Here is a 27,755-nt window from a genome sequence, read left to right on the forward strand (position 1 = left end):
AGAAATTAGGAAGTAGAAACATTCACCTACCACCCCCATGCATACAATTGGGTAAAGTGAGAAGATTTTTTTAAAAATAAGGGTTGTTAGAACATGAAAAATGCACAAGCATAAATAGTGTTGAAGCTGAGAACAGCATTTGAAGCCAGAACAGCATTTGAAAAAGAATTGAATAAATACTTAAGAACAAATAAAAGGATCTAGGGGAAGAGTTAGAAAATGGGATTGCTATAAATAGCTCCAGTAGAAGAGCTCAGCAGGCTCTAGGACTTTAAGCCAACTGGACTCCCCTGTGCTTATATTATTATATTATTAGGTGGCCATGTAGAATAGAGATGCAGGGTTGGATGAGCATTCTGGAGTTTAGCTTCATTACATACAGGGATCATGCAGTTTCTTTGTAGAATAATCCACAGGAGATAGTACTCGAGGGATCACAGATTGATTTAGATGAAGAAGGATCTTTGGCCCATCCAATTTCACTTTCCAGAACAGCTACTTTACCGTTCCCCCATCAAGCTGCTTTTTAAATGAGTCCATTGTCCTGGCTGTAAATATCTTTGCTGTTCCAGTCGTTAATTACTCCCAGAGTGAAGAAAAACGTTCTGGGATCTCACCTGAAATTGCCCTTTATAATTAAATAAACATTGGCGGGCGGGCCTTCAGCCACTCTGCCCCCAACCACTGGAACTCCATCCCACAGTCCCTGCGCCTTGTCCCTCCCTTGCCTCCTTCAAGACCAATCGCAAGACCCTCCTTTTCGACTGTGTCTTTGGTCACCCTCCTTCCCTTCCTGCCCTCCACCCTCCCCGATCCCGACCCCCAGCTTGAGTCTGAAACAATGACTATCCAGCGCCTTGGGATGTCCTCACGATATGAAAAGCGCTATACAAATGTAATTTGGTTGTTTTTGTGAACGTTCGTTCTCTTGATTTACTATCTCATCAGATATTGTGTCTTTCTGCACAGGAGAATGTCTCAAAGCGCTTAACAGAATTTAGGGTAGAATGACACTGAATTTGTAGGTTTTGCCCACAAAATATACAGTCAATTCACTTTACAGCATATTCTGTGACACACGTTGAGACGTCTCAAAGACATGATAAGCCGCTTTATCAAATGCAAGGATTATTATTATATATTATATTATATGAAGACCACTATTTGATTTTGTATTAAATTCCTTTACTTGATAGAACTCCAAAAGACAATAATGAAAGCATAATGTGAAAATGTATATAAATGAGTTCCCAAGATATAAGTACAGTACTTTTTCTGCCACTTGAAATTCTCACTTTCTCTTTTAAACAGACACTACTATATTTTGAAATAATTTCCCCCCACACCATCTCAGTATACAAACACCTCCATGACTCACTCATGCTGTGTTTCAGTCAGACACAATTCAATGATGCATTTTGACTGAGGTGGAAGCTTAATCTAACACCTTTTTGCCTACTTTTGATGTTTGGAAATATTTCTGGAATTAGATGGTATCTGATTTAATCCTTCAAGGCATGTGTTATACCAGGTTGCAGCACCAGTAGTGGCAGCTCACCACAAAACCAGCTGCCATGTTCCCTTCAGTGTACCAAGATGCTAGTTTGTAGTATAAAGGAAACTATTCAAATATTCAGATCATTGGGTTAAGGGGCAGCTGGCACAAATTTGGTGTCACATCTACTGACAGTCCACAGCCAAGGCACCTGCTATTTCTCTTCATAATATTGCCAGGATACAGTCTAGTGGTATCATCATAGAATCATACAGAACAGAAGGAGGCCATTCGGCCCATTGTGTCTGTACCGGTTCTTTTAAAAGAGCTATCCAAATCAATGATTAAAGTCAAATGGGACCCAATGTACAAATTACTGTACAGCTGGAGCTTCTGTTCTAGTGCATCTCACTTTAGAAAACATACTGTTCCAACTATTATTAATTTGGAAGCTGGTACAAATACACAGAAAAAAAGAACAGGAGTAGGCAACTCGGCCCATCGAGCCTGTTGCACCAGTTTATGGGATCTTGGCATCTTTTAATTCCAATACTCTAGCCCTTTGCCAGACCCCTTAAAGCATCTAAATGCATTATCACAATTTTATATAAATATGCTAACTCTGAAAAACAAAAGCTACACTGTAAACCTGAGAAGCAAGATTTAGGACATAATGTGATACGATAAACCTATCTTAAAAGAATTATTATTCAGTGTTATACACTGCATGGATATTAGGTTGACCATGTCAAAAGCAATTACATCAACAGAATTTAAAATAACCTCTTCCTATATATCAAAATAAAAAGAAAATGAAATAAATCTTCTTTATAGTTGACTTAGAAAATGCAATAGTTTGACGACTCATATCAGAATATATGCATTGCTGAGTTCAGGATCCAAATGACTAATCCGACGTTTTTATATCACAGCCTAATTGATGTGCTCTGTGAGTTTCCCTGAGTATCTGATGGACGGTTTTGTCAGCTGTTTTATTGAGCAGAGGTCAGAATCCGGACCACATGGAAGGCAGAGGTAAGATAGGCTTTCAGTTATGGCAATTTCAGTTGGTTTATGGTAATTATTTCCTTAGAAGCTAATCATATGTTTATTCGCTGAGATGGGGTGTTATTCAAAATATTGAAGACTTGCATCTATAATGATTCACAAGTTTTACATTTAAATGACAACAGTGCAAATAATGTGAACTGAAGGGGTTTATCTTTGATGAGAGGCTGGGGAGCCTAGGATTATATTCCTTAGAGCAAGAGGTTAAGAGGCTATTTGATTGAGGTATTTAGAATATTGAAAGGAATTGACAAGGTTAAATAGTAGACGACTTTTCTCCGTGATAGAGGGATCCATTACAAGGGGAGGCATAGTCGTAAATTCTGAGCCAAGCTAGTCAGAACTGCTTCTCGGCCTTTTGCCTCAGATCAAGTGTAGTATCTATTTTGATCTATTGCTTCTTGGATTGTGCACCTGTCAGTGGTCTCCCTTTGAGGTTCAGTCATGTTAGGAAGCCACAATCTAAGCCTCTGCATGATTGTTCATGGGGGACAAAGCCACTGCCAGAGACTATACCTTCATCCTCTGTTGGCTGGGATTGATAACGGGGTCTGATCTGAGGAGTTTGATCCGGCCTCACAAAGAGAAACTGCAAAACAAATCTATCTTGAGCCCTTTGCCACCAGGCTCAAGCCAGGCGAGCCTGGGCCGGAGAGGAAATAATAATAACAATAATCCGTGCTTATCACTTCATTGAGACGTCTCTCTGATCACTGAGACGTCTCAAAATGCTTCACAGAATATACTGTGAAGTGACTTGACTGTACATTTGCAATCCGGTCACTTAAGTTGCTCAGGTGGTCATGACCTGGGCGATTAGAAAAGTGCGGAAATATTTGCCAAAAGTTGCGGGGAGATTTGAAAATTTTGTGGGCAATTTCCTGCAAATTTGACAAATTTGCAGGAAACGTCAGGGAGTTGATTGGTGCTATTGGGGTACATTTTACTGCCAACCTACATTTTTTCACTTTATTGATAAAAACTAAACATGAGGAAATAACACATATTAGACTGTTGCAAAAAAAAATGAATTGCTTCTTTAACAAACAACAAGATTACACTTGTATAGTGCCTTTCACGTCGGGAGGACGTCCTAAAGCGCTGGACAGTGTACAGGATTTCAGACCCGAGCTGGAGTCAGGGGGGGAGAAGGGAGAGGAGCGGAAGGGGGGCTGGCCGATGGTATGGTCGAAGAGGAGGGCCTTGAGGTGGGACTTGAAGGAGGCTAAGGAAGGGGTGAGGCGGAGTGATTGGGGGATGGAATTCCAGAGGTTGGGGGCAGAGTGGCTGAAGGCTCTCCCGCCAATGGTAGAGCAGGTGGATCGGGGACGTGAAGCAGGCCAGACCCGGCTGAGCAGTAGGAGCTGGTGGATTGATAGGGGATAGGATGTCACAGAGGTAGGGTGGGGTGAGGCCATCGAGGGCTTTGCAGGTGAAGGCCAGGATCTTGAACTCGATCCTCTGAACAAAAACTCGGTGGCTTTTTTTTGGGGGGGGAGGGCAGACACAGAACACAGCTCTCAGGGCCCAGCACTGCACACAGACTCAGAAAGAGACAGAAACACACACACTCAGAGACACATAGAGACACACATATACACAAACAGAGACACACACATTCACAGACACAGAGAGCAACACGCATACACAGACACACAGAGCGACACACATACACAGTCACACAGAGAGACACGCCCTCAGAAACACAGAGAGAACTTAACTTGTTCTTAACTTTGAAGTTGTTTTTCTATTGTTCTTAAAAGCCTGGATCAGGGTTACCTTTCACCACCTACCCCCCCTCTTCCCTCAATCTCAGCTATATGAAGAGTAAAGTGAAATGACCTCTCAAGGTGAAAGGTGCTATATAAATGTAAATTGTTTTTATTGCTGCACGCAAATTGGCTGTTGCTTTCACCTATAACTACAGTCAACTGACTTTATAGGAAAGCATTTTGAGACACTATGGGAGCAATATCAAATTCAAGGATAATTATTGTTATAAATATATGGAATAATGCAATTTTTAGACATGAATGACAAAGAGAAGTTTTGCTTCTAATGGATCCAATGTCACTTCCTGTGTATTAGAATTGCTATCAGATTCAGTGATACATAAATCCATAACAGACACTTCCCTGATGGAAACTTTGGATCCCACTGTGCCCAAAACAAAATTTTAATTTTTGATGTGCATAAATTTTGTAAAATAATTCTATATAATATGCAAAAAGAGAAAGCAGAATGAATGCGAAAAATAAAAGACAATAAATGGAGAGCAATATCAAGCTGGAAGAGAAGGAAAGAAGACAGGATACTTTGCAATGTGGTGATCTGGTGTCAACCAGCTTGCGTTTTAAAAGGATATTGATTTGTTGGACAAAAAGTCCTTAATCCTGAGATGGCGACTGCTGTTAACAACAATACTTGTTGTGGAGTCCTGTAGCTCAGTGGTTAGAGCACTCGCTTTGCAAGCGAGAGACCTGAGTTCAATTCCAGACAGGGCGAAACCTTGGGCAAGTTTCCTTACTCCACACGCCTAATAATAATCCCTCCAAAAAACAAAACAATAATAAATTGGGCATTTTCAATCTACGACTGTTTGTGGGACATTGCTGTGCGCAATTGGCTGCCGCGTTCGCCCACAAATATACAGTCAATTCACTTTACAGTGTGTTCTGTGAAGCGCTTTGGGACGTCCTCCCGACGTGAAAAGCGCTATATCAAATGCAAGGATTATTATTATTATTATTATTATACTTATCATAATAATCCTTGCATTTGATGTCTATCAAAACCAATGCCTTATCACATCATTGAGACGTCTCTCCTGACGTGAAAGGAGCTATACAAATGTAATTTGTTGTTGTTGCTTTCTCCCCACTCCATTACCTGCTGCCTCTGCTCGGCTGGCTCTGGCCTCCTGCTTGTCCCTCGTCCCCTCTGCCCTACCATCGGTGGCTGCACTTTCAGACATTACGCCCCAAAGCTTTGTAATTCTCTACCCCAATCCCTCCACCTTAACCCCTCCATCTCCTCTTTTAGATCACAACTAAAGTCCTTCCTCTTCGGCTGTGCTTACAGTCACCTCCACCCTTCCCTGGTGTCAGGTTCTGGCATTGTTAAGCGCTCTGAGGCATTGCCCTGCGCAAAGGGTGCTATATAAATGCAAATTGCTGCTACTGTTATAAAAAAGATACAGTGTAAGATAAACCATATTGCCTATTCTCAATTGTGAAAAAGGGCATTTAAACTAGCCACTGGGTCAACTGGTAAACTAAATAAGATTTCTGTCACTGATATCATATTTTGGTAAGTAGAAGCCCATACTAATAAATTACTGTTGAGAATTATTTTAGTAGTAAAATAATCCTACAAGACTTATTTTTATTAAACAACTCTGGAACGTGTTAAGGTTGAAGATGTTGCTATTTTCTGTAGTCTTTGCTGTGGTTACGGTCCATGCCTATTATGAAAAGGCATCATTTAAACACTTTATTGCTCCCATGGTTTCCTAGACAGCAAATGTTGTGAGCGATCGGACTTTGCAGAATGATTTAAGGCTCTACAACCAGGCGTTCGACAGTGAAATGACATTCAAAGCCAGTAAGAGCTTGTGAACAATGATCATACATCATAAAGAATTGTAAATTTTTTACTCTTTTACAATGGCCTTGCTTCTTCCCTACCCCTGTGACCTGCTACTCCCATATCAACCTGTCCGCTTCCTCCGCTCAGCAGGCTCTGACCAGCTCCACAGCCCTAGCCCCACCAGCCCTATCATTGGCAGTCAGGCCTTCAGCCTCTCTGCTCCCACCCTTTGGAACTCCATCCCACATTCCCTTCACTTCGCTCCCTCTTTTGCCGCATTCAAGGCACATCTTAAGACCCTCCTCTTCGACCGGACCTTCAGCCACTCTCCTACCCTCCCTGCCCTCCACCCTCCCTGATCCCAACCCCTCTGCTCAGGTCCAAATCCCTGAATGCCCAGCGCCTTTGTTATAAAAATGTAATTTTGTATTGTGGATCTTTTTAAAGTCAACAGATGTATAACAAAATGGGCCATACACTTTTTCAAGCTTTTCAAGTCTATGGAACTGAAACATTTCAGCGAAACTTAGCTCTTAAAATGTTAAATGGTGCCAGTCAGCTTGGCTCAGCCGGTAGAACTGTCACCTCTGAGTCAGAACCTTATGGGTTCAAATCTCACCTTGGGGTTGACACTTCACGAAGTCGAGGTTGATACTTTCTGGTGTGCTACATTTTTGGGTGTCATGTGATCAGTAGCATCACGATGAGGAAGCTAACTCTCCATTACGTTTGGTTACAAGGTGAAATGGAAATGGAATTTTATGGACCACCCCAACTAATGCTTTATAATAGGCTACATTTATATCAAGCTGTAATGCGTTTTCTGCCTGACCCGGATTACATTCAGTGTCATAAAACCTCTGTTTTTCCACTCACCAGTCTTGTACTGCGTTGAAAGAATCTTCATTTGTAATGTCGTACATTAGAATAAAGCCCATTGCGCCACGGTAATAAGCTGTGGTGATAGTCCTATAACGTTCCTGTCCTGCTGTGTCCTGCATGAAACAAAAAAGCAGTAATGAAAGCTTTGCTATACTTCCAATTTTCTTTGAAATCTCCCCTCCGGTGCAACATTGTTTAAGTGTTGCATTGAATAATGAACACATATTGTAAAGGTACATTTATAAGAAAAACACATTTGGTTCAGCACAGATAATTATTATAGTGTCAAGCTTGGCTCAGTGGTAGCAGTCTCGCCTCTGAGTCAGAGGTTGTGGATTCAAATCCATGTCCGAACTTGAATGCACATACCCAACCCTTAAAAATATTCTTCTTGGCAAGAGAATGGGAGCAAAACCAAGCAGGTAGGTAAGCAGTAATCTATTTTATGGTTTCTTGGGAGAACTGATCAGACTTTTGTCTCATTATTTGGATGCAGACATCAGAAGTTCACAAGTTTGGTTTGGATGAAGAAGGTCCATAAAGCCATTGATCTTATCCTTCCAGAATACCCACCCTACCATCTTCCCATCATACCATCAAGTTGTTTCTTAAGCAAGTCCATTGTCCTGGCCTCAACTATGCTTCTTGGCAATCCATTCCAGTCATTAATTATTTTCTGGGTAAAAACATTTTCACACAATCAGAAGATTGGTTTGACCTTTTGGCCTATTCAATCTCATCCCTATTGTCTTCCCAGCTGTTTTATTTAGTGCTCTGCCCTCAACCATCCTTCCTGACAACTTGCTCCAATCGTTAATCATCCTCTGGATTAAAAAAAGCTTCCCAGTATCTATCTTTAAATTGCCCTTTGCAAGTCTAAACCTATATCCTCTTGTTCAATTGCCTTGGCACTTCTTAAAATATTATTCTGGGTTTACAACAACAACAACAAGATTGCATTTATAGAGCGCCTTTCACATCGGGAGGATGTCCCAAGGCGCTGGACAGTTGGGTCGGGACCCGAGCAGGGAGAGGGAGCGAGGAGGATAGGGAAGGGAGGGACCGAGGAAGGGGTAGAGAGTCGAGAGGGGAGCTGAAGACATGGTTGAAGAGAAAGGTCTTGAGACCGACCTTGAAGGAGGAAAGGGAGGAGGCAAGGTAAAGGCATTGGGGGATGGAGTTCCAGAGCCTAGGGGCTGAGAGGCTGAAAGCCCGGCCACCGATGGTAGGGCGGTTAGGGCGGGGGATGTGGAGCAGACCGGAGCCAGAGGAACGGAGGGCATGGGCAGGTACGTGGAGGGATAGTAGGTCGGAGAGGTAGGAGGGAGCAAGGCCGTGAGTGGCCTTGTAGGTGAGGATGAGGATCTTGAATTTGATCCTCTGGGGGATGGAGAGCCAGTGGAGGCGAGCGAGGGTGGGAGTGATGTGGTCCCGAAGCCTGGTGCGGGACAGTACACGAGCTGCAGAGTTCTGAACGACCTGCAGCTTGTGGAGGGAGGTGCCGGGAAGGTCGGCGAAGAGAGAGTTCCCATAATAATAATAATAATAATAATAATAAATAATAATCCTTGCATGTGATATAGCCCTTTTCACGTCGGGAGGACGTCCCAAAGCGCTTCACAGAACACACTGTAAAGTGAATTGACTGTATATTTGTGGGCGAACGCGGCAGCCAATTGCGCACAGCAATGTCCCACAAACAGTCGTAGATTGAAAATGACCAATTTATTATTGTTTTTGGTTTTGGAGGGATTATTATTAGGCATGTGGAGTAAGGAAACTTGCCTAAGGTTTCGCCCTGCCTGGAATTGAACTCAGGTCTCTCGCTTGCATAGTCCAGCCTTGAGGTGATAAAGGCGTGGACCAGTGTTTCAGCAGCGTGAGGGGTGAGGTAGTGCCGTAGTCTGGCGATATTCCGGAGGTGATGGAAGGCGGTGCCAGTTGTGGCGCGGATATGAGGGAGAAAGGACAGCTCAGGGTCGAACAGAACACCGAGGTTCCTGACCGGCTTTGAGAGGTGGAGAGTGCAGCCTTGGATGCTGATGGTGTCAGCGCCTGAGGTGCGGAGGCGCTGACGTGAGCCAATCAGGAGGGCCTCAGTTTTGCACACGTTGAGCTGAAGAAAGTTGTCTCTCATCCAGGACTCGATGTCGGACAGGCAGCTGTCAGGACATCAGTGGTCGTGGTGTTGAGGGTAGAGGGGGAAAGGTAGAGTTGGGTGTCATCCCCATACATGTGGAAGTTAACCCCATGTCTGCGGATGATGTCACCGAGGGGGAGCATATAGAGGGTGAAGAGGAGGGGACCGAGGACAGAGCCCTGAGGGACACCGCACGAGACAGTGCGGGGGCTGGAGGAAAAGCCGTTTGTGGAAACAAAATGAAGACGGTGGGAGAGGTAGGACCTAAACCACTCAAGGACAGGGCCTTGAAGGTTGAGGTGGGAGGACAGGCGGTGGAGGAGGATAGCGTGGTCAACCGTATCGAATGCGCCCGATAGGTCGAGGAGGCAGAGGGAACCCTGGTCGCAGATGGTCAAGATGCCATTAGTGACCTTGACCAGGGCGGTTTCTGTGCTATTGGCAGCACGGAAACCCGACTGAAGGGGTTTGAATAATGAATGGGTGGAGAGGAAAGAGCGTAGCTGGGAGGTGACAACTCTTTCAAGGACCTTGGACAGGAAGGGGAGGTTGGAGATGGGCCGGTAGCTTGATAGCTGCGACGCATCAAGGGAAGATTTTTTCAAAGTGGGAGTGATCGTGGCAGTTTTTAGGGGAATGGGAACAGAGCCAGAGGAGAGGGACAGGTTGATGATGTCTGTGAGAAGTGGGGCAAGTAGGTGGAGCTGGGAGATAAGGAGTGGAGTGGGAATGGGGTCAAGAGAGCAGGTGGTGGGTTTCAGGTACAGGATGAGTTTGGTGACAGAGGGTGGGGAAACGGGTTGGAAGGTGTGTGGAGGATGGGTAGGAGTCAGAGTGTGGAAGGGAAGGGGTGGGTGGTGGGTGGAAGTTGGAGGGGGAGTGACCGCGGAGCGGATTCCATTGATTATGGATTCAAGGAAATCCAGCATCTCCTTGCAGTGAAGGTTGGAGGAGATGACCTGCGCGGGGTGGCGGGGGGGTGGAGGAGTTGGGATGTGGTAGAGAACAGAAGCCTGGGGTTGTTCTTCGCCTCCAGGATTATCCTGGAGTAGAAGGACGACTTGGCCGAGGCTAGAGTGGAGCGGTAGATTTTGAGGAGGTCCAGCCAGATTTGTCAGTGGACCGTTAGGCCAGATTTGAGGCAGGTGCGTTCAGCGGCCCGCACCTGGCTGTTCAGCGAGCGGTGAAACAGGGGAAGGAGCGAGAGTAAGAGACAGTACGGGAGGTGATGGGGGCAAGAGTGTCGAGTGTGGAGGAGAGGGTGTTGTGGAGGAGGGTGAGAGCAGAAGAGGGGTCAGTGAGGGGTGAAGGCCAAAGGGAGAGGAGTTCAGAGGACTCCAAGGCAACGGTTAGGGATTGTGGGGGTAACTTCTTCCAGGGGCGGTAGAAGATGGTGGTGGGTCTGGTGGAAGTGGATGGAGGTGGTGAAGGAGATGAAGTGGTGATCAGAGACGGCTTTGTCGGTAATGGTGACATCCGAGACACTGAGGCCCCGGGTGATCACCAAATCGAGTGGGTGGCCGTGACTGTGAGTGGCGGAGTTGATGTGGAGGGAGAGGTTGAACGAGGAGAGCAGGGAGGACAAGTCCGAGGAGATGGAGCAGGAAGGGGTGAAGTGCAGGTTGAAGTCGCCCAGGATGATGAGGCGATCAGAGCAGAGGCAGAGAGATGTTAGTAGGGTAGAAATATCGGAGATGAAGGTGGGAGAGGTTTTAGGGGGCCGGTAGAGGAGGAGGATTTTGAGTGAGAGAAAGGAGGAGTGGGAGAGGGTAAGGTGCTCAAAAGAGGGGAAAGAGCCAGAGGAGTAGGGGTATAGGGCAAGTGGTGTCCTTGAGATAAGGGCTACACCACCGCCATGGCGGTTGGGGCGAGGGATGTGGTGGGAGGTGTAGCCGGGTGGTGTGGCCTCCGTGAGGGGAAACATGTCGCCTGGGGTGAGCCAGATTTCTGTTAAGGCCATGATGTCAACGCTCTCATCAAGGATGAGATCGTTGATGACCAGGGCCTTGTTACAGAGGGAGTGGACGTTTTATATCTCACATTTTGGATGCAGTGCTTTGACTAATGCCCAATATGGGACGTCCTCCTGACGTGAAAGGCGCTATACAAATGTAGTTTGTATTGTATTGTATAATATATTGCCTGCAGATGACTGGAATGATCTGCAGCAAAAATGTCAGCACTGCTGTGACCTTCACAGCCATAGGTTTCTTGTTCTAGACACAGAGGAAACCTTTTTGACATACATAAGTAATTGCATCCCTTGGAGAGCCTTATCTTCCTCAGAGACTTCTCTTCTGTCAACCCCATGTACAACATTGTGGTCTTGTGCAGCTACTCCCTGGGATGTCTTCTATTGAAAACTGTGAGAGCTATTATGTGCTCTCAATCTCCCCTATATCTAACTATTCAGGATAAAGGCAGCATTGACAGAGGGAAATTCATTTTACAGTGTTTCTGACAGGCTTTTTACACTTTGTTCAGCAGCAGCACTGAGGCTGGTAGAGAAAAGACAGTAACAGGGCCTTCTCAGATTCCAGCCTGCCCTCCAGCCAGTATCCTTTACTCTTATTTCTCATTTCTCACAACTTTCTCCAGCTACCATGACCTTGTACTCTGGAAATCTCTTCTAAAACTAGAATACCTTTCTCCCTCTGTCTTCTCTTCAAACACCTCCTTGAAAACTGAATGATAAATCTTGCAATTGGTACAGTGCCTTATAACATCATAGAGGTGCCTTAAAAAAGATTTTACTGTGAAGTGCAATGATCGTGTATCTGTATTGCAAACGCAGCAACCAATTTGCACACAGCAACGTCCTACAAACAACCATGAAGTGAATGACTAATTTTATTTGAAGGATGGTAGGCCAGGACACTGGGAATAACTCCCTTCTCTTAGTATCTGTGTTTTTTNAAATCTCTTAATTTCATGCTCAATGTCTACCAAGTTTGCCAGAGGTTTGAGAACTTCTTTTTACCTGAGAGATTCTACCTGCAAGTTTTGCTTAATTGTTCTATCCATTTACGGATTTAAAAATGAGCTCAACTGATATTTTGCTTACATTTTTATCAATAAATAGATATCAAACTGATAATCTCTGTGACCAAAGCCTGGGAAACGTATCAAAGCCTACAATGCTGCTAATTTTGGGTGTTCATACTGTGAGCAAAATATACATCAGCTGGAAATTACTCCCCCTCTCAATTCTCCCCCCACCCCCGCCACACACACATTTAATATGTGAGACAATATTCTGAAGATTTCTGAACTAATCCCAAGGAAAATTGAGTCAGACATCAAAGTAGCCACATTACCTTACACACTATATTATTCAACCCTGTTTGATCACTTGCCACAGATGGCATTTCCTAGCCACTCAAGAACTGTCATGTTCCATATAATATTATGACTTTCTGTCCGGACATAGCCTTGGAACTTTCAGTCCAACTCGCATATATAATTTGTTCCCATATATATTTACAACAGGACATTTATTTTCACAGTTAGCTACTGGTTCAGAGATGACAGCTGTAACCTTTAGAGGATGACAGCTGGAGGTAGAAAGCAAGAAATTAATAAGCAATTATAAATGTTGGAATGATTGAGCCATAACTAATGTTGTGTAGCTGCAACTGAGAGTAGTGTTCAGCGAGGTTGTTCCCAGTGGCCCAGGGCTTTCTGTGTTATATGTGGCCTTTCTGTAACAACTGAAAATTCAGACCACTGATTAGCCATTAATGTCACAAATTTCTCTCATTCTTCCGTTTCTTTCTCAACAATAACAACAACTTGCACATATATATATATTATAATATATAGTGTCCTTCACGTAGGGGAGTGTCTCAAATCTGAACAGATTCCAGCAGATCAATCAGACATGGTGGACTTGGGCTCAAATTTGCATTCCATGTGAGATTTATCACATTAAATAGACCAAAGTTGGGGTTTCCTTCTTCACACTCCACCCCATATCTGAATGGTACAAACCGAATGTCCCACATACCTGATTCAGCTTATTGGACTTCACCACTGAGAACGGAGTCAGGGGTTGGGGTTGGGGTTGATACGCTGTCTCCAGCGTATTTGATGTGATAAACCTAATTAATAATAATAATCATTGCTTTGATATATTTCCATGTTTAGGTGGCATGTATGGAACTCTGACTTTAGTTTGGATGCTCCTAGCATGGTGGTCAGTTTCCACATGTGTCATATACACATGATGGGAGAACATCTCAAAGTGCTTCACAGGATTTCCTGTAAAGTGGAGCGACTGTTTATTTTTTAGTCGACTGTCACATAGAGACCAAATATTTGTTGGGCTCAGGTTGAGCACAATCGTTTGGTCTGAAGGTTTGTTTCCAAATTTGTTTGGCTGTCATCTTGAATACTTCCCCAGCGATAGATAACAGGACAAAAATATTATTTAACTTGCCCTGGAGGCAGCACTGGATTGCTTCTTCACAAGGCACTGAGCTAACTTTGGGCCCAACCATTGTGCTGAAACTGAAGGGTTGTTCGGAACACCCCCTCTACTTTTAGTACCACCTTTGCCCCTGTAGGTTTCAGGTCATTAACAGCTCAATCATGTGGAGTCCTGTAGCTCAGTGGTTAGAGCACTCGCTTTGCAAGCGAGAGACCTGAGTTCAATTCCAGACAGAGCGAAACCTTGGGCAAGTTTCCTTACTCCACACGCCTAATAATAATCCCTCCAAAACCAAAAACAATAATAAATTGGTCATTTTCAATCAACGACTGTTTGTGGGACATTGCTGTGCGCAATTGGCTGCCGCGTTCGCCCACAAATATACAGTCAATTCACTTTACAGTGTGTTCTGTGAAGCGCTTTGGGACGTCCTCCCGACGTGAAAAGCGCTATATCAAATGCAAGGATTATTATTATTATTATTATTATTATATCAGGTTACCAGAAACGTGGCTGATGCCAGGATGGTTCCTCTTTCATCCATAACATGCACAGTTGCTCCACTTTCTATTCTGTGGAGCGCTTTGAGACATCCTCCTGGCGTGATCAGACACTGTATCAAAGGCAAAGATTTTTTTTGATAGGATATGCTACACTATGTTGTGAAAATAAGCTGCTCTGTGATTTCCTCATTCAGCCACCTGTTATTTGATCTTTGCTCTGATGTCTGCAGTGTCTTTCACCATCTGTGTTGCATCCATTCTTCTTAAAACTTAACAAGACTTTTCTTCTGATCTAAAATCCGAGGTTGTCGGGACAGAATAATTGAAACTGTGCCTATGCGTGTGTTGAATTCCAAATTTACATGGAAACGTATTTGTACAAATCATAGGTGTGCAATGTAAGCACAAGAATTCTGAACGAACGAACAAAAATGAACTAGTAAAGTGAATCAACAGTGTAAGTGATACTGTAAAAATCACAAGCATTCAGTATGAAAACAAAAAATATTGCTATTGTGAAATGGGGATCCATAAAAATAGCAGTTACAGCATTTATGAACCATACACAATCCTTATTTCACACTAACCCATTTTTGCTACACGCACGACATAGCTTCCTATGGCCAAATGTTAAATAACTACCAGAGTTCAACCATAAATATCCAAATTGGTATGTCTGCTATTTTCTCTTAGTCATTCTCTACGGTCATCCTAGTCATCTTCCAAAGTCCTTTTGAGCCTCACCTGTGTTTCATTTCATTTTCCCATTTAGGCTCTGGCAATCTCTTTCCCAACTCAATGAAGGTGAGGATTCCAAGAAGCCACATTGGATGGTTCTTGCTGCTCCCATGTTTTTTGAGTACAGTACAAGCCAAAATAACTTCCCGATAAAACAACTCACCATTTTTTTTACCCAGAAGCTCTTAATTGCTCCAACAGAAAAAAATATCATACAATGCACAGTCTGTCATTGAGAATTTGTGGGCAGCATCGACACAGGTTTCAGTACGATATGGAAAATTTGTGTAGTGGCCTTCATGCCTTGGAACTTTTCAAAGTGGTTGGATTGGAAATTCAGCAAGGGAGAGGGGTTGGGGCAGCATACCTGCATTGCATTGGAGTATCATTCTAGATGAAATTCCTGATACGGATCATAAAATAATTTCACATGACGCATTTTTCCCCCGCCTCAGAATGTTAGAGCACCGAGACAGGCTGATCAGCCCATCAAGTCTGTGCAGGTGTTTACCTCCAGATGAGCCATCAAATCCCATTCTCCTGCTCACTCCTGACACTTTTTAATATAATTCTTTTGAATTAATCGATGCATTTTACTTTTTAATTTACTGTAATGTATGGCCTCTGCTTCAACAACAAATTGCCCAAACACTTTAGAATGTGTTTCTTTTATTGTTTTACAACAAGTAAAAACAATTGCAAGCAAAAATTGCACTTAACCGCACAAAGTGCATATTTTATTTATTTGCCCTAAAAGATACAATGTTCTGTACTCTGCAAAAGATCAAATTTTGGGCAGTCGGCAGTGGTATTTGTGCCTTTTTAGACAAATTTCATTTTCTTTCACTCTCTTTTTCAGTGAAGGTTTGTTTCTGTTTTGATTTCAGCCAGGCATTACCATTTTAGTGCAAGTGGAAGAGAGCATAAATGCATCACAGACTTTTGTCTTGCAGCTTAATGGCTTGGGTGAATAAAGAATGACTGCATTTTTCAGTAATTAGTACTTCCTCTGTGGCATCTTAGCCCTGCTTGATTAGCCATAGCAATGTCCTTGGGGAGATGAATCCAGTTGAATTGAGCTGCTCTGGTTTGCGCAGGTCTGTGCACGAACGTTATCTATCTTTGGCTTCTGTCGGCTCTGCGCTTTAAGTCGTATGGAGGCCCCAATGGCTGATATATCCTACGATGCAAGACATCTGAAAAAGGTCACTGCATTACCATTCGGCGACATATTGATTACTTCAGGAACATTTTCACATTTTTGAACCTCTCCAAATATGTAATTTGGTAGTTATAACAATTAAAACAGCAATTCGGAAAGAAAAATACTTAAAGCTGCCTTATTTTATGCACATCTCCAGAACAGATTGTTCTTATATTTGTGGCCATTGAGAATGAACATATAACAAGAGATAGCTATTGCGTCCAATTTGTGGCATTTCTTAAAGGGATTCCATATTATTATGGAATCTTCCGCAATGTTCTTCTCAATTGCTGCTACCTAAACAACAATAAAGCAGAACAGGGTAAAAAGCAGGAACATAAGTTCTCTGACAGTCAGGCACAACTCTCACACACCACTATCTTTTTATAGGCTGCATCTGATCAGGAAACAAAAAAGAATAATAATCCATGCAATTGATGTCTTCCCAGCATCTTTCATGTTGGGAAGACATCTTAAAATGCTATTCAGTATATACCGTAAAATATAGTCACTGTGTTATTTTGCAGGCAAACGCAGCAGGCAATTTCTATACAGCAATGTCCCATGAAGTGAATGGCCAATTTTATCTGATCAAAAAAAAGAGCCAGGCTGACACACCATGAACACTCAAATATATGTGTCACCACTGGGCATCACTCATTGTGCAATATGAAGCCAAATGTAAAAGCGGTATTACTGTGTCGGGAGCAGCGAAGTAAACAGGAGGTCATTAGTGAATGAGCGTCTTCCCAGGTCATTCTTTTGTGAGTCTCTCCCATCCACCTTTCATCAATGAGACCATTGTAAATTGCTCTTGATTTTATTGCTTACAAGTTAAGTAGAGATGTCAGGCTCAGAAAATTAAACAGAATTAAAGAACGGACAGACTGGAGTTACTGTTGTATTATAATGCGGTTAATATGTTGCCATGGTAATATGAAAAAATAAGCTACAGCTGATGACTCGTTACTCCAAGCGAAAAGGGCTCTATAACGTGTTATCTGGAGTGGCAAGTTAGGCATACGTATAAATACATAAATAAATGTGGTTGGGATATTGAAAGCATGATGACTTAAGTGGTAGTGACAAGTTAAACCAGGGTTGAGTAAACAGGAGTTATGCCAGACCAGGGTCGAATTATGCAGGTTTACTGTAACTGCATTTGAAATTTTACTTTTGACTGAAATCCTTCAAAACCTCCTTGGCTCTGATAAAGTGTAGAAAATCATAGAATCATAGAATTATACAACACAGAAGGAGGCCATTCAGCTCATCGTGTCTGTGCCGGCTCTTTGAAAAGAGCTTTTCAAATCAATCCCATTCGCCCACTTTCTCCCCATAGCCCTGCAAACTTGTCCTCCCCAAATAATTATCTGCTCTCTTAAAAGTTGTTATCAAATCAGCTTCCACCTCCCTTTCAGGCAATGCATTCCAGATCCAAACAACTCACTGTGTGAAACATTTCTCCTCACCTCCCCCTTGTTTCTTTTAACAACTTTTTTAAATCGGTGTCCTTGGGTTCCTGACCCACTCGCCGGTGGAAATAGTTACTCCTCGTTTACCCTATTGAATCCCCTTAATTTTGAAAACTTCTAGTTCCTGTTAACCTTCTCTGCTCCAAGGAGTATAATCCTAGCTTCCCTAGCCTCTCCTGATAACTAAAATCCCTTATTCCTGCTACCATCCTGGTAAATCTTCTTTGCACCCTCTCTAATGCCTTGACATCCTTCCTAAAGTGTGGTGCCCAGAACGGAACACAGTACTCCAGCTGAGGCCTAACTAGTGTTTTATAACAGCGTTTTATAAGAATTAGAAGATACTGAATAACATCTATTTCAATCACTCACTAGATATGAGGAATTGTAATTTATTGCTTTGATTTTGTTCTGAACGGTTGCTATACTGTATCATGTGAACTACCAAAATTTGCAGAAAATGGTGCAAAAGAGATACAATAATAAGGCATAAACACCAAATCCAAATGACATTAATTTAAATTTATTTAGAAAAATTCGCCAACCAAGCCCAGCAATAAATTGCTTTTGTGCTGATTAAATCTTGTGGTTGACGTCTAAGGCACTTAATCAAAACACAAAAGAGACTTCTTGCCCAGGGTATTCCTGGCAAATGAATATTATATTACTTTATTGCTCTGCGCATCAGAATCCCCTGGCACATTTTGAAAAGTTTTATTGTATTTTATTTGTTTCCAGAAAACTTTTGGCTGCAGGAAATTGTTAAATCAGAGAATTAAAATCTATAAAGCTCGCTCTCAATTTTGACAATAAGGTAAGAGCTTGGTTTGATCAGCTACAAATCATCAGATCTGTCAATGGACATTTCAATGAGAAATGTCTAATTGACAGCTGAGTCAAGTAGTCACCTTGAAGCTTCTTTCCTATTTAATTATAGTTTTTTCCTATGTTCTCTATTTCTCTATCAGCTCGTTCCTATGGTGTATTGGAGAGCCTTTTCTTATTCTTGGTAGCCACCTTTAACCATTTTTCTCTTCAATGTCAGAAGCGCTGACTGTTTGCTGCTGTATTGCCTTCATGCATATCGGTCACCCTCTAGCACTTTGCCCAAATGTCCATTCTTCTCACTGCAGCCAAGAAAGTCCATGTGGGCAGGAAATTTGACCATGGAGGGCACTACAGCCAAGCGATCTGATTGATTTCCAAAGTCCACACATTTGCACTTTCCAGCAGAGATCACTGGTTAGAAATCACGAGTTACGAGTTGGCTGATTTCACTTCTTCTCAGTCCAGGGAGCATTGAGGATAATTGTAGTATCCCAATTGCTTCCCCAGCTAAGATCGGTTAACTCAATTCAGATCAGGATTCAAACCTGTGACCGTTTGGTCTATATGGCTCAGTGCTACATAACAAGTTTCCTTCACTCAGTATATCAAGAGTTTTCTTGGTTTTCTTGGTGTTTTAAATGTAGGAGACAAAGAGAAGACATGATTATATGAATGATTTATCTCACACAGTGCTTTGATCTCCAAATTGGCAAAACCATTCTCAGCTCAGGCACAGCACAATGTAGATTAAAGCTTCAAGTAATTTACTGCAATAATGAACGTCAATTCCAATCTCCAAAGATTATTCCTTCTGCATCAATGTGACATTTTACATAATGAACAAGAAAGAATATTTGCTCTGCCACAGTCAGTAATTCCCAACCATCAAGGTAATAGATCATCGATACAATTACACAAAATAGAATCTAATTTAAGAGAAAAAAACTGCGCTGGAGTGTTTTAAATCCATTCAATACTGTTCAATAATGTGTAACTCCAATGAATACTGGGTGTGAGTAAAAGTTTTAATAATTTGGGACAATAACAAAAGATGTTCTTCTCCAGCTCTCTGCTAAGCAGCCCTTCTTCATTTTGTGTGTTGAGCATCAGATGCCAATTGATTATTCAGCCATTGTAGGTGTCACATTTGAATCTGATCTTCACTCGCATCCTGACATACTCACTCATACACTGACAACAATACTCACACCCATACTCACCCAAACATACACCTTTTAGAATTAGTAATTGAGGAACAATCGTGAGTGGTAACCCAAATTGAATTCACTTCTCCTGAGCATCCCAAAGACACGAGCCAACTATATTGCCCTAACCACACTATTGGCTAAGATCAGTTAATTTAGTACTAACCAAAGTATGAACATAGTATCTATGTGCATGTCAATACCGCATCATACATTATCATGCACCTCACTTATGGTATTTACCTACTGATCCATTTAGTGAGCTGCAAAATGTCTATGTATAATTTTTTATTTGTGTGAAGCTGAGTAAAGTCTCTAAATGTAGGGATTTGCTTCTTCCTAGAGCCTAGGGTGCTGCTATTTTATGGTTATATCTGTAGACAACAAATTCCTTTGTTTCACCTGTTCTGGCAGATAAGGTGTCACCCCTTTTGAATAAATTCTGTGCAATTAGCCATTTGGAAAACAATTCTATTTTATGTTCTAGGTATGTTTCTCCTGGTGTCATAGCCATCAGTTCTCCAAATAAAATTAGTTATTCACTTCATAGCTGTTTGTGGGTCACTGGTATGCACAAATTAGCTGCTACATTCATCCACTTTACAATACATCCTGTGAAGCGCTTTGAGACACCGTCCCACATAAAAGGCACATAAAAAGCTTATTTATTATTGTTAACAGATAACAATAAATGTGAAATAAAAGGCTTATTTATTATTGTTATTATTATTGTGTTATTACAGTTTACATCACTCTGTATAGGTAATCTCTTAATGGTTTTCAATGATAGGTCAGCCTGACCTATAACACTGACACTTTATATATGAATGGGTGTTACTTTTCTTAATATATTTGAGCTTCCTAAAATAGCTACCTTTTGAAGGAGAGTGATATTTTGTTCACCAGGTATTTTGTCAAACCATTTTTGAATAGTCTTATTAACGGTCCCAGTTGCACCAATGTTGTTGTTATTATTCAGTGTTCCAATGTTTAGAATTGGCCTTCACTTGGTATCAGTGTATTACAAGACCCACCACATGCTGATGGCACTGACTTGGCTGCATGTGATTGTAACCTGCAGAGTAATCAACATCATCATGTGAATCAACATCATTACTCTCAGGGAATTTGCCAGCATGTTTGTTATTTCCCTGGTTTTGATTGTGATGGGAATGAAACATTTTGGTTTAGTAAATCGCTTGATATGATATGGTTATGGGTTATATGGCTAAGAGGTGGAAAATGTTGTAAACATTTTAGGTTTAGGTCCTACCTCTCCCACCCTCTTCATTTTGTCTCTGCAAACAGCTTTTCCTCCAGCCCCCGCACTGTCTCATGGGTGTCCCTCAGGGCTCTGTCCTCGGTCCCCTCCTCTTCACCCTCTATATGCTCCCCCTCGGTGACATCATCCGCAGACATGGGGTTAACTTCCACATGTATGCAGAGGACACTCAACTCTACCTTTCCTCTTCTACCCTCAACTCCACGACCACCGATGTCCTGACAGCTGCCTGTCTGACATCGAGTCCTGGATGAGAGACAACTTTCTTCAGCTCAACGTGCGCAAAACTGAGGCCCTCCTGATTGGTTCGCGTTAGCGCCTCCGCACCTCAGGCGCTGACAGCATCAGCATCCAAGGCTGCACTCTCCACCTCTCAAAGCCGGTCAGGAACCTCGGTGTTCTGTTCGACCCTGAGCTGTCCTTTCTTCCCCACATCCGTGTCAGAGCAGGCACTGCCTTCCACCACCTCCGGAACATCGCCGACTACGGAACTACCTCACCCCTCACGCTGCTGAAACACTGGTCCACGTCTTTATCACCTCAAGGCTGGACTACGTCTTTCCTCGTCGGCCTTCCCGGCACCTCCCTCCACAAGCTGCAGGTCATTCAGAACTCTGCAGCTCGTGTACTGTCCCGCACCAGGCTTCGGGACCACATCACTCCCACCCTCGCTCGCCTCCACTGGCTCCCCATCCCCCAGAGAATCGAATTCAAGATACTCATCCTCACCTACAAGGCCATTCACGGCCTTGCTCCCTCCTACCTCTCCGACCTACTATCCCCCTACGTACCTGCCCATATCCTCCGTTCCTCTGGCTCTGGTCAGCTCCACATCCCCCGCCCCAACCGCCCTACCATCGGTGGCCGGGCTTTCAGCCTCTCAGCCCCTAGGCCCATCGCTCCCTCCCTTCCCTCCCCTCACCCTGACCATTTCCCCCCTGCTCGGGTCCCAACCCAACTGTCCAGTGCCTTGGGACGTCCTCCCGACATAAAAGGCGCTCTATAAATGAAATATTGTTGTTGTTGAGTGCTGCATTCTTCCGTAGCGCTGACATTTCAGACATTTCTACAAAGGTGTGGAGTAGCAACCGCAGAAAGAGCAGTAATAATAATAATAATAATAATAATTCATTAACATTGGTCCTTCCTCAAGGTCTTGGTTGTGTTCTCCAATTCTTGTCTGCTGGGATTGTCTCGATAGCATTCGCTGAACCTGGCCAAAAACAGTTAGCATGTGAAATGTTCAGCGATCCCAAGTGTTCACAAATCTTTGGTAACATTCAGACTCCATCAATCTCCAAATACACAACACTGGAAAACAGGCCCTTTAAAAGCTGGATAAAGCCCTCGACACAGCAAATTACTCATGTCAGATTGTAAAATGAATGGGTTTGATAGCTGTCAATTTCCCGGTCACATTTATTTATGCATTTATACATATGCCTAACTCACCACTCTGGCTAATCGTCACTGAGCTCTTTCCCCTGAGCTATCAGGATAGAATAATTAAATAGTGTTAAATTTGAGATATTGAACAGATTTCAGAAATTCATTAAGAAATACCATAAAATGTACTCCTTTACCTATTTATCGGTATCACCTGTTTTTTAATGAGTTGCCACATGACATTTTACAAAACTCAATGAGAATAAATGGTTTTCGATGAGGCTTTGATAACATGATGGGGCTAGAGAGGATGAATCTGGAAACAATAGGCAATGTGTTACTGCTCCTCCATCAACAGAAGGTAGAATGCAATCACTCTGGTAATTCAAAAGGAGAATTCAATTCAAAAATGTCTGACACAATTTTATCAAATTTGATGTAATCTTTTTTGAGATTGTACAAAATTTTAATACATGATGTAGGTTTTTTTTGATACATGAGGAAACCTATAAACCTGCTTAAGAGTATCCAAACCAGGCAAAGATTTCCCTATATGTATTACCAACTACATATGGAAATGTTACTGTTTCTGAATTGAATGAATACTATCTCCCTGGACAGACTCACCTGATTATCTAATTCTGGAGAGTATTAGGTGCAGATTGGTGAAAGCCAAGGCTTGGGGACCCTATACTAAGCATTGGGGTGCTACTGGAGTTTAACTAGCTAAAACTGCATAGCTTGGCACTGCTGGCAAACTTGCCACTGCCTGTTCAGCTGGAACCACCTACTAGTTAGGGCTTTGTATGGCAGGATTAACAGGTGCAGAATGAAAAGAATATCTGCTCCCAGTGACTGGTCTGCCCTTCCAAAACCTGCCAAGGAGGCTGGTGTATCAACAGTTGTGGCTAGAGTACTGCAGATCTGCCTGGCTCAGGAACCAGACAACCAAGACTGGTCAACTTGATCCTGTCATTTTGTTACCCAGTACATAACCAGTACATATAAAAATAAATCCTTTAAAAAATGCTGGCCAGTGAGATAGTTCTATAGTGAGATGGCTAAACATGTAAACCGCATTCACTCTGCATTCTAATGAATGAGGGAATGAAGGAATGATTTGCAGTGAAAGTGGAAAATGAATGAAAATGAAAATCAATGGTGCTGAAAGGATTTCTCTTTCAAAGTGCCAGCAAAGACATAATGGTTGAATAGTCTTTGTCTGTTAAATTTCTATAATTCTATGAAATGTTACCTCAGTAAATAGGAAAGAACAAAATTTGTCGCTTGAATGAATTTCAGATTTTCTATGTTAAGTAGTAATCAACCACTTAAATATATTTAGGCTAATGTTACAATCTCACACTTTAGTTTTTGGAGTTCCACCTCCTCGGATTTATTAGACACATTTACTCCCCATTATTTTGCAATCAGATCCACTATTTTATGTTCACTATATTATGTGAAATGGAATGCAATATACTTTCATTAAAGGCCTTATAAGTTACTACCAGATTTACTTTAAATCTATTTAAAATTTTTAAAATGCCTATTCCACAACAGTTTTCTCTGCCAGACTGTCATTTGTTTCTACTTCATTCTCTGGCTTCAGCAGGAGTCTCATCAGTAAAGGATTTGGGTCATAGCCTCAGATTATACAGAACTATTCTTATAAAGTGAGTGGTTACGCTTTTCTTAGACTTTGCCATTTGGGGATTTCTCATTCTTGCACAAATGCCATAATCCAATATTTGCTAATTAGAAGCTAATTAACACACCAAATCTGGTTTGTAATATATCCAAGGTGTTACACTAGAATTGCAAGATGAAGGAATAATGCAATAAGAACATAGGACTGTTCAGGACTGGAAAGAATCACAATAGTCACAAGATTACAAGATTGGTTTGGATGAAGAAGGTTCTTTGGCCCATTTGATCTCATCCATCCAGAATACCCACCCTGCCATCTCTCCATTACAGTATTGAGCATTTTTTTCCAAATGAGTCCAGTGCCCTGGTCTCAACCACCCTCTTGGAAGCCTATTCCAGTTGTTAATTACCCTCTCGGCAAAGATGACGAAAGGTTCGGTCAAAGAGGGGCTTGAGTTGGATTTTGAAGGAAGCAAGGGAAGAAGCAAGGCAAAGGGACTCTCCTTTCTCAAATGTAGTGCAATTTCTCCCTTCCTCACATATCCCCAATCCCCTTTCACATGAAAAATGCATTCAGTTACCTCTTATACTGGCTGTTCAACTACCTCTCCAACTTGCTACATGTTAATGATATTGATCCAGAAAATGTTGTAGTAATTAACAGAATGAAATATTGTGCTTCATAAACTTAGAACATTTCACACAGATATTGCAGAGCAGCACATTTGAAGATAGTACCCTGATTTTAATGCATGTTCTTTCAAGAACACCCAGCAATTCAGAAAAATAATTGAACTTCTGCTGCCTTAACAATTCTGTTCTGAAGAAATAAGTGATGCGTGCCTAACACCAAAACCTCCTGAACACAAAAGCTCTGAGCAACGTCATAATCGGTATCCATGGAGCAACCCTTGGGCCCTTTAAATTCAAAGCTTTTTTTAGATTTCACTATCACAGGTAAGGAATGGGATTGACTAAAATTGCATCCAAGTCTAGTGTAATCAACTCAAAGATCTTCATGATGATCTCTCAGCTTATACACTTCTATTTCAAGAAACCAAGGTAATTAAGTCTTGGACGGCAAATCATTTTGCTTGAATATTGACTTTGCTTGACTTGTGTCCTCTTTTGCTACATTTCACACTCCTCCTTAGGCAATGAAACTGCTGTGGCAATTGTTCAGATTCACTGCCCAATAACACAACATCAACAATTCTGGATAGTCTTTAGATCCACTTTGAGTAGGTCTCAGTCTGGCACCTTGTGGAAGGTTTCGTTGTACTGATGGAGTCCTGCAGCTCAGTGGTGAGACCACTCGCTTTGCAAGCGAGAGACCTGAGTTCAATTCCAGCAGGGCGAAACCTTGGGCAAGTTTCCTTACTCCACACGCCTAATAATAATCCCTCCAAAACCAAAAACAATAATAAATTGGTCATTTTCAATCTAAGACTCTTTGTGGGACATTGCTGTGCGCAATTGGCTGCCGCGTTAGCCCACAAATATACAGTCAATTCACTTTACAGTGTGTTCTGTGAAGCGCTTTGGGACGTCCTCCCAACGTGGAAAGCGCTATATCAAATGCAAGGATTATTATTATTATTACTGGACAATAATGCTGACTCCTGATTTGATTGGGTATATTTCCTAACTGTAATTGGTTAAACCGGAGGTGCCCTCTAACAAAAAGACTAAATTGAGCCGATGTTATAAAAATCTTTCTATTTGATACAACACCTAAAAACACATTAAAGTCTCTCAAAGCACTTCACAATAATTGCTGTCAAGTGAAGTGACTATGCTGTCTGTAAGGTTCAGCTGCAGCCAATATGTAAACAGTAAAGTCCTAAAAACAACCGAGGGGTGAATTACAACATTTATCTGTGCATTGGTCAGGACAGACAGAACCCCCCTTCTCTTTTCAAATAGTATCACAGGATCTTTAATTGTACAACTGTACAAAGCTGTACAGAGTTTATATCTGACCTGAAGTTCCTCCAATTTCCAGGTGTTAATCCCCTCCCCAGTCCACGGTGGCTGCAGGTGATGGAGGTGGGTGACAAATTGCTGGGATACTTGCAGATTTTGTTCATGTGAATTCAAATTAAACCATTTATATTCCCCCAAAACAGTACTCTAAGCTCCTGGCTTGGACATCAGCAGTCAGTCATCATGTTCATTTCCAGCATTTGTGGATTTTCATTTCAACAATAACAATACATTGCATTTATATAGCACCTTTCATATCGGGAAGATATCCCAAGGCAGTTGGAAGGTTGGCACCCAAGCTGAGAGTTAAATTCAAGAGAGATGGGGGGGACAAGGGATTTGGAGGTAGCAAGATGACTGAACACATGGTCAAAGAGGAAGGTCTTGAGCCAGACCTTGAAGGAAGCAAGGAAAGGGACAAGTCAAAAGGACTCCGAGATGGAGTTTCAGAAAGGCTTAAGTGAAGCATGCCAGTGCCTGCCAAGTGGGGGGCCCAGGTGGGTTAATAAAGTTTTAGTAGTTCGCAGAGGTAGTATGGGGCAAGACCGTGGATGGCTTTGAAAGTGAGAATGAGGATCTTGAACTCGATCCTCTGATGGATGGGGAGCCACTGGAGCCCAGTAAAGATGAGGGTGATAGGCTCCCGGAGTGAGGTGCGGGAGAAATCATGACCTGCAGAGTTCTGAATAATCTGCCGTGATGGGAAATGTTGCGAAGATGGGTGAATGGATCAAGGGTGTGGGGTTTGAGGGACAGTTGAAAGTCGAACAAGACACTGAGGGTCCGTTCTGGTTCGGTGAGGTGGAGAGTGCATCCATGTATAGTAATACTGTCAGCACTTAAGGTGAGAAGGCACTGACGGGAGCCAAGCAGGAGGGCCTCTGTCTTATGGAAAAGCAACTATAGAAAGCTAGCTCTCAGTCAGGACGTGATGTCTCACAGACAGGACAGCAGTAATCCTGGAATTGAGGGTGGAGGCAAAGAGATAGAGTTGGGTATCATCTGCATACTTGTGGAAGTTAACCCCATGCTTGTGGATGACATCACCGAGTGGGAGCATGTAAATAATAATGATAATAATAATCCTTGCATTTGATATAGCACTTTTTGCGTATTCTAGACGTCTCAAAGCACTTCACAGAATAGACTGCAAAGTGTAGTGACCGTATATTTGTGGGCGAGCCTTGGCAGTCAATTGCGCACACCAGTGTCTCACAAACAGTTGTGGATTGAGTGACCAAATTATTACTATTTACTTTTTAATATGTTTTTTTGTTAAGGGATTATTATGAGGCATGTGGAGTAAGGAAACTTGCCCAGGGTTTTGTCCTGCTGGAAATCGAACCCGGGGGGCTAAGGAGAGCAGCGGGTGGGGTGATAAAAGTCTGGGGCAATGGGAACAGAGCTCATAAATGGAACAAACAATACAATTATGATTAGTTGGGCTGCGGGTAAGATTATTAACATACTGACAGAAGTAATTCAAAGACTCCTGCTTTGCTTCCTCATAGGTGCTGGCCCCACTGGCTTCGCTCCTCGTCAGCCTTGCTCCCGGGTTGGCCTCACTCCCGATGTTTGATGTTCACAATGTTTATTTTTATCTCTTTCATAATACTTTATTCTGTCTCTTTAGTCAATGCACCATCCGTCAAAAGCTTTTTGGTGTCATCTACTGCATCAGCAAAGTGGACAACTGCCAAAACTGTTCTATTTAGTTTTCTATATGATACACTGTACACGACACAGTGAAGGGCATCAAAATACGGTAAAATGTTGGCTTTTTTCTTGGTGTACACACAAAAGCATAAATTATTCTCACAGGATTATGTAGGATTCAATGATTATACACCTGGGAGAGTAGTACAGTACATCATTAAAGTTCTTTTTTCTTCAACC

General features: G+C 42.4%; 1 protein-coding gene across 3 annotated transcripts in view; it reads right to left on the reverse strand.

The window, feature by feature from the left end:
• The window catches only part of rab3c (RAB3C, member RAS oncogene family), a 111,513-nt gene that overhangs the window by 14,684 nt on the left and 69,074 nt on the right, over positions 1 to 27,755 (reverse strand). For all 3 annotated transcript variants that reach the window (XM_042335187.1, XM_007892160.2, XM_007892161.2), the window contains exon 3: positions 7,028 to 7,146. In XM_042335187.1, the coding sequence (XP_042191121.1) occupies positions 7,028 to 7,146 (119 nt within the window). The remainder of the gene's footprint in view (positions 1 to 7,027; positions 7,147 to 27,755) is intronic.

This window comes from Callorhinchus milii, unplaced genomic scaffold (genome assembly GCF_018977255.1).
Source record: "Callorhinchus milii isolate IMCB2004 unplaced genomic scaffold, IMCB_Cmil_1.0 Scaffold1, whole genome shotgun sequence".
Taxonomy (NCBI): Eukaryota; Metazoa; Chordata; class Chondrichthyes; order Chimaeriformes; family Callorhinchidae; genus Callorhinchus; species Callorhinchus milii.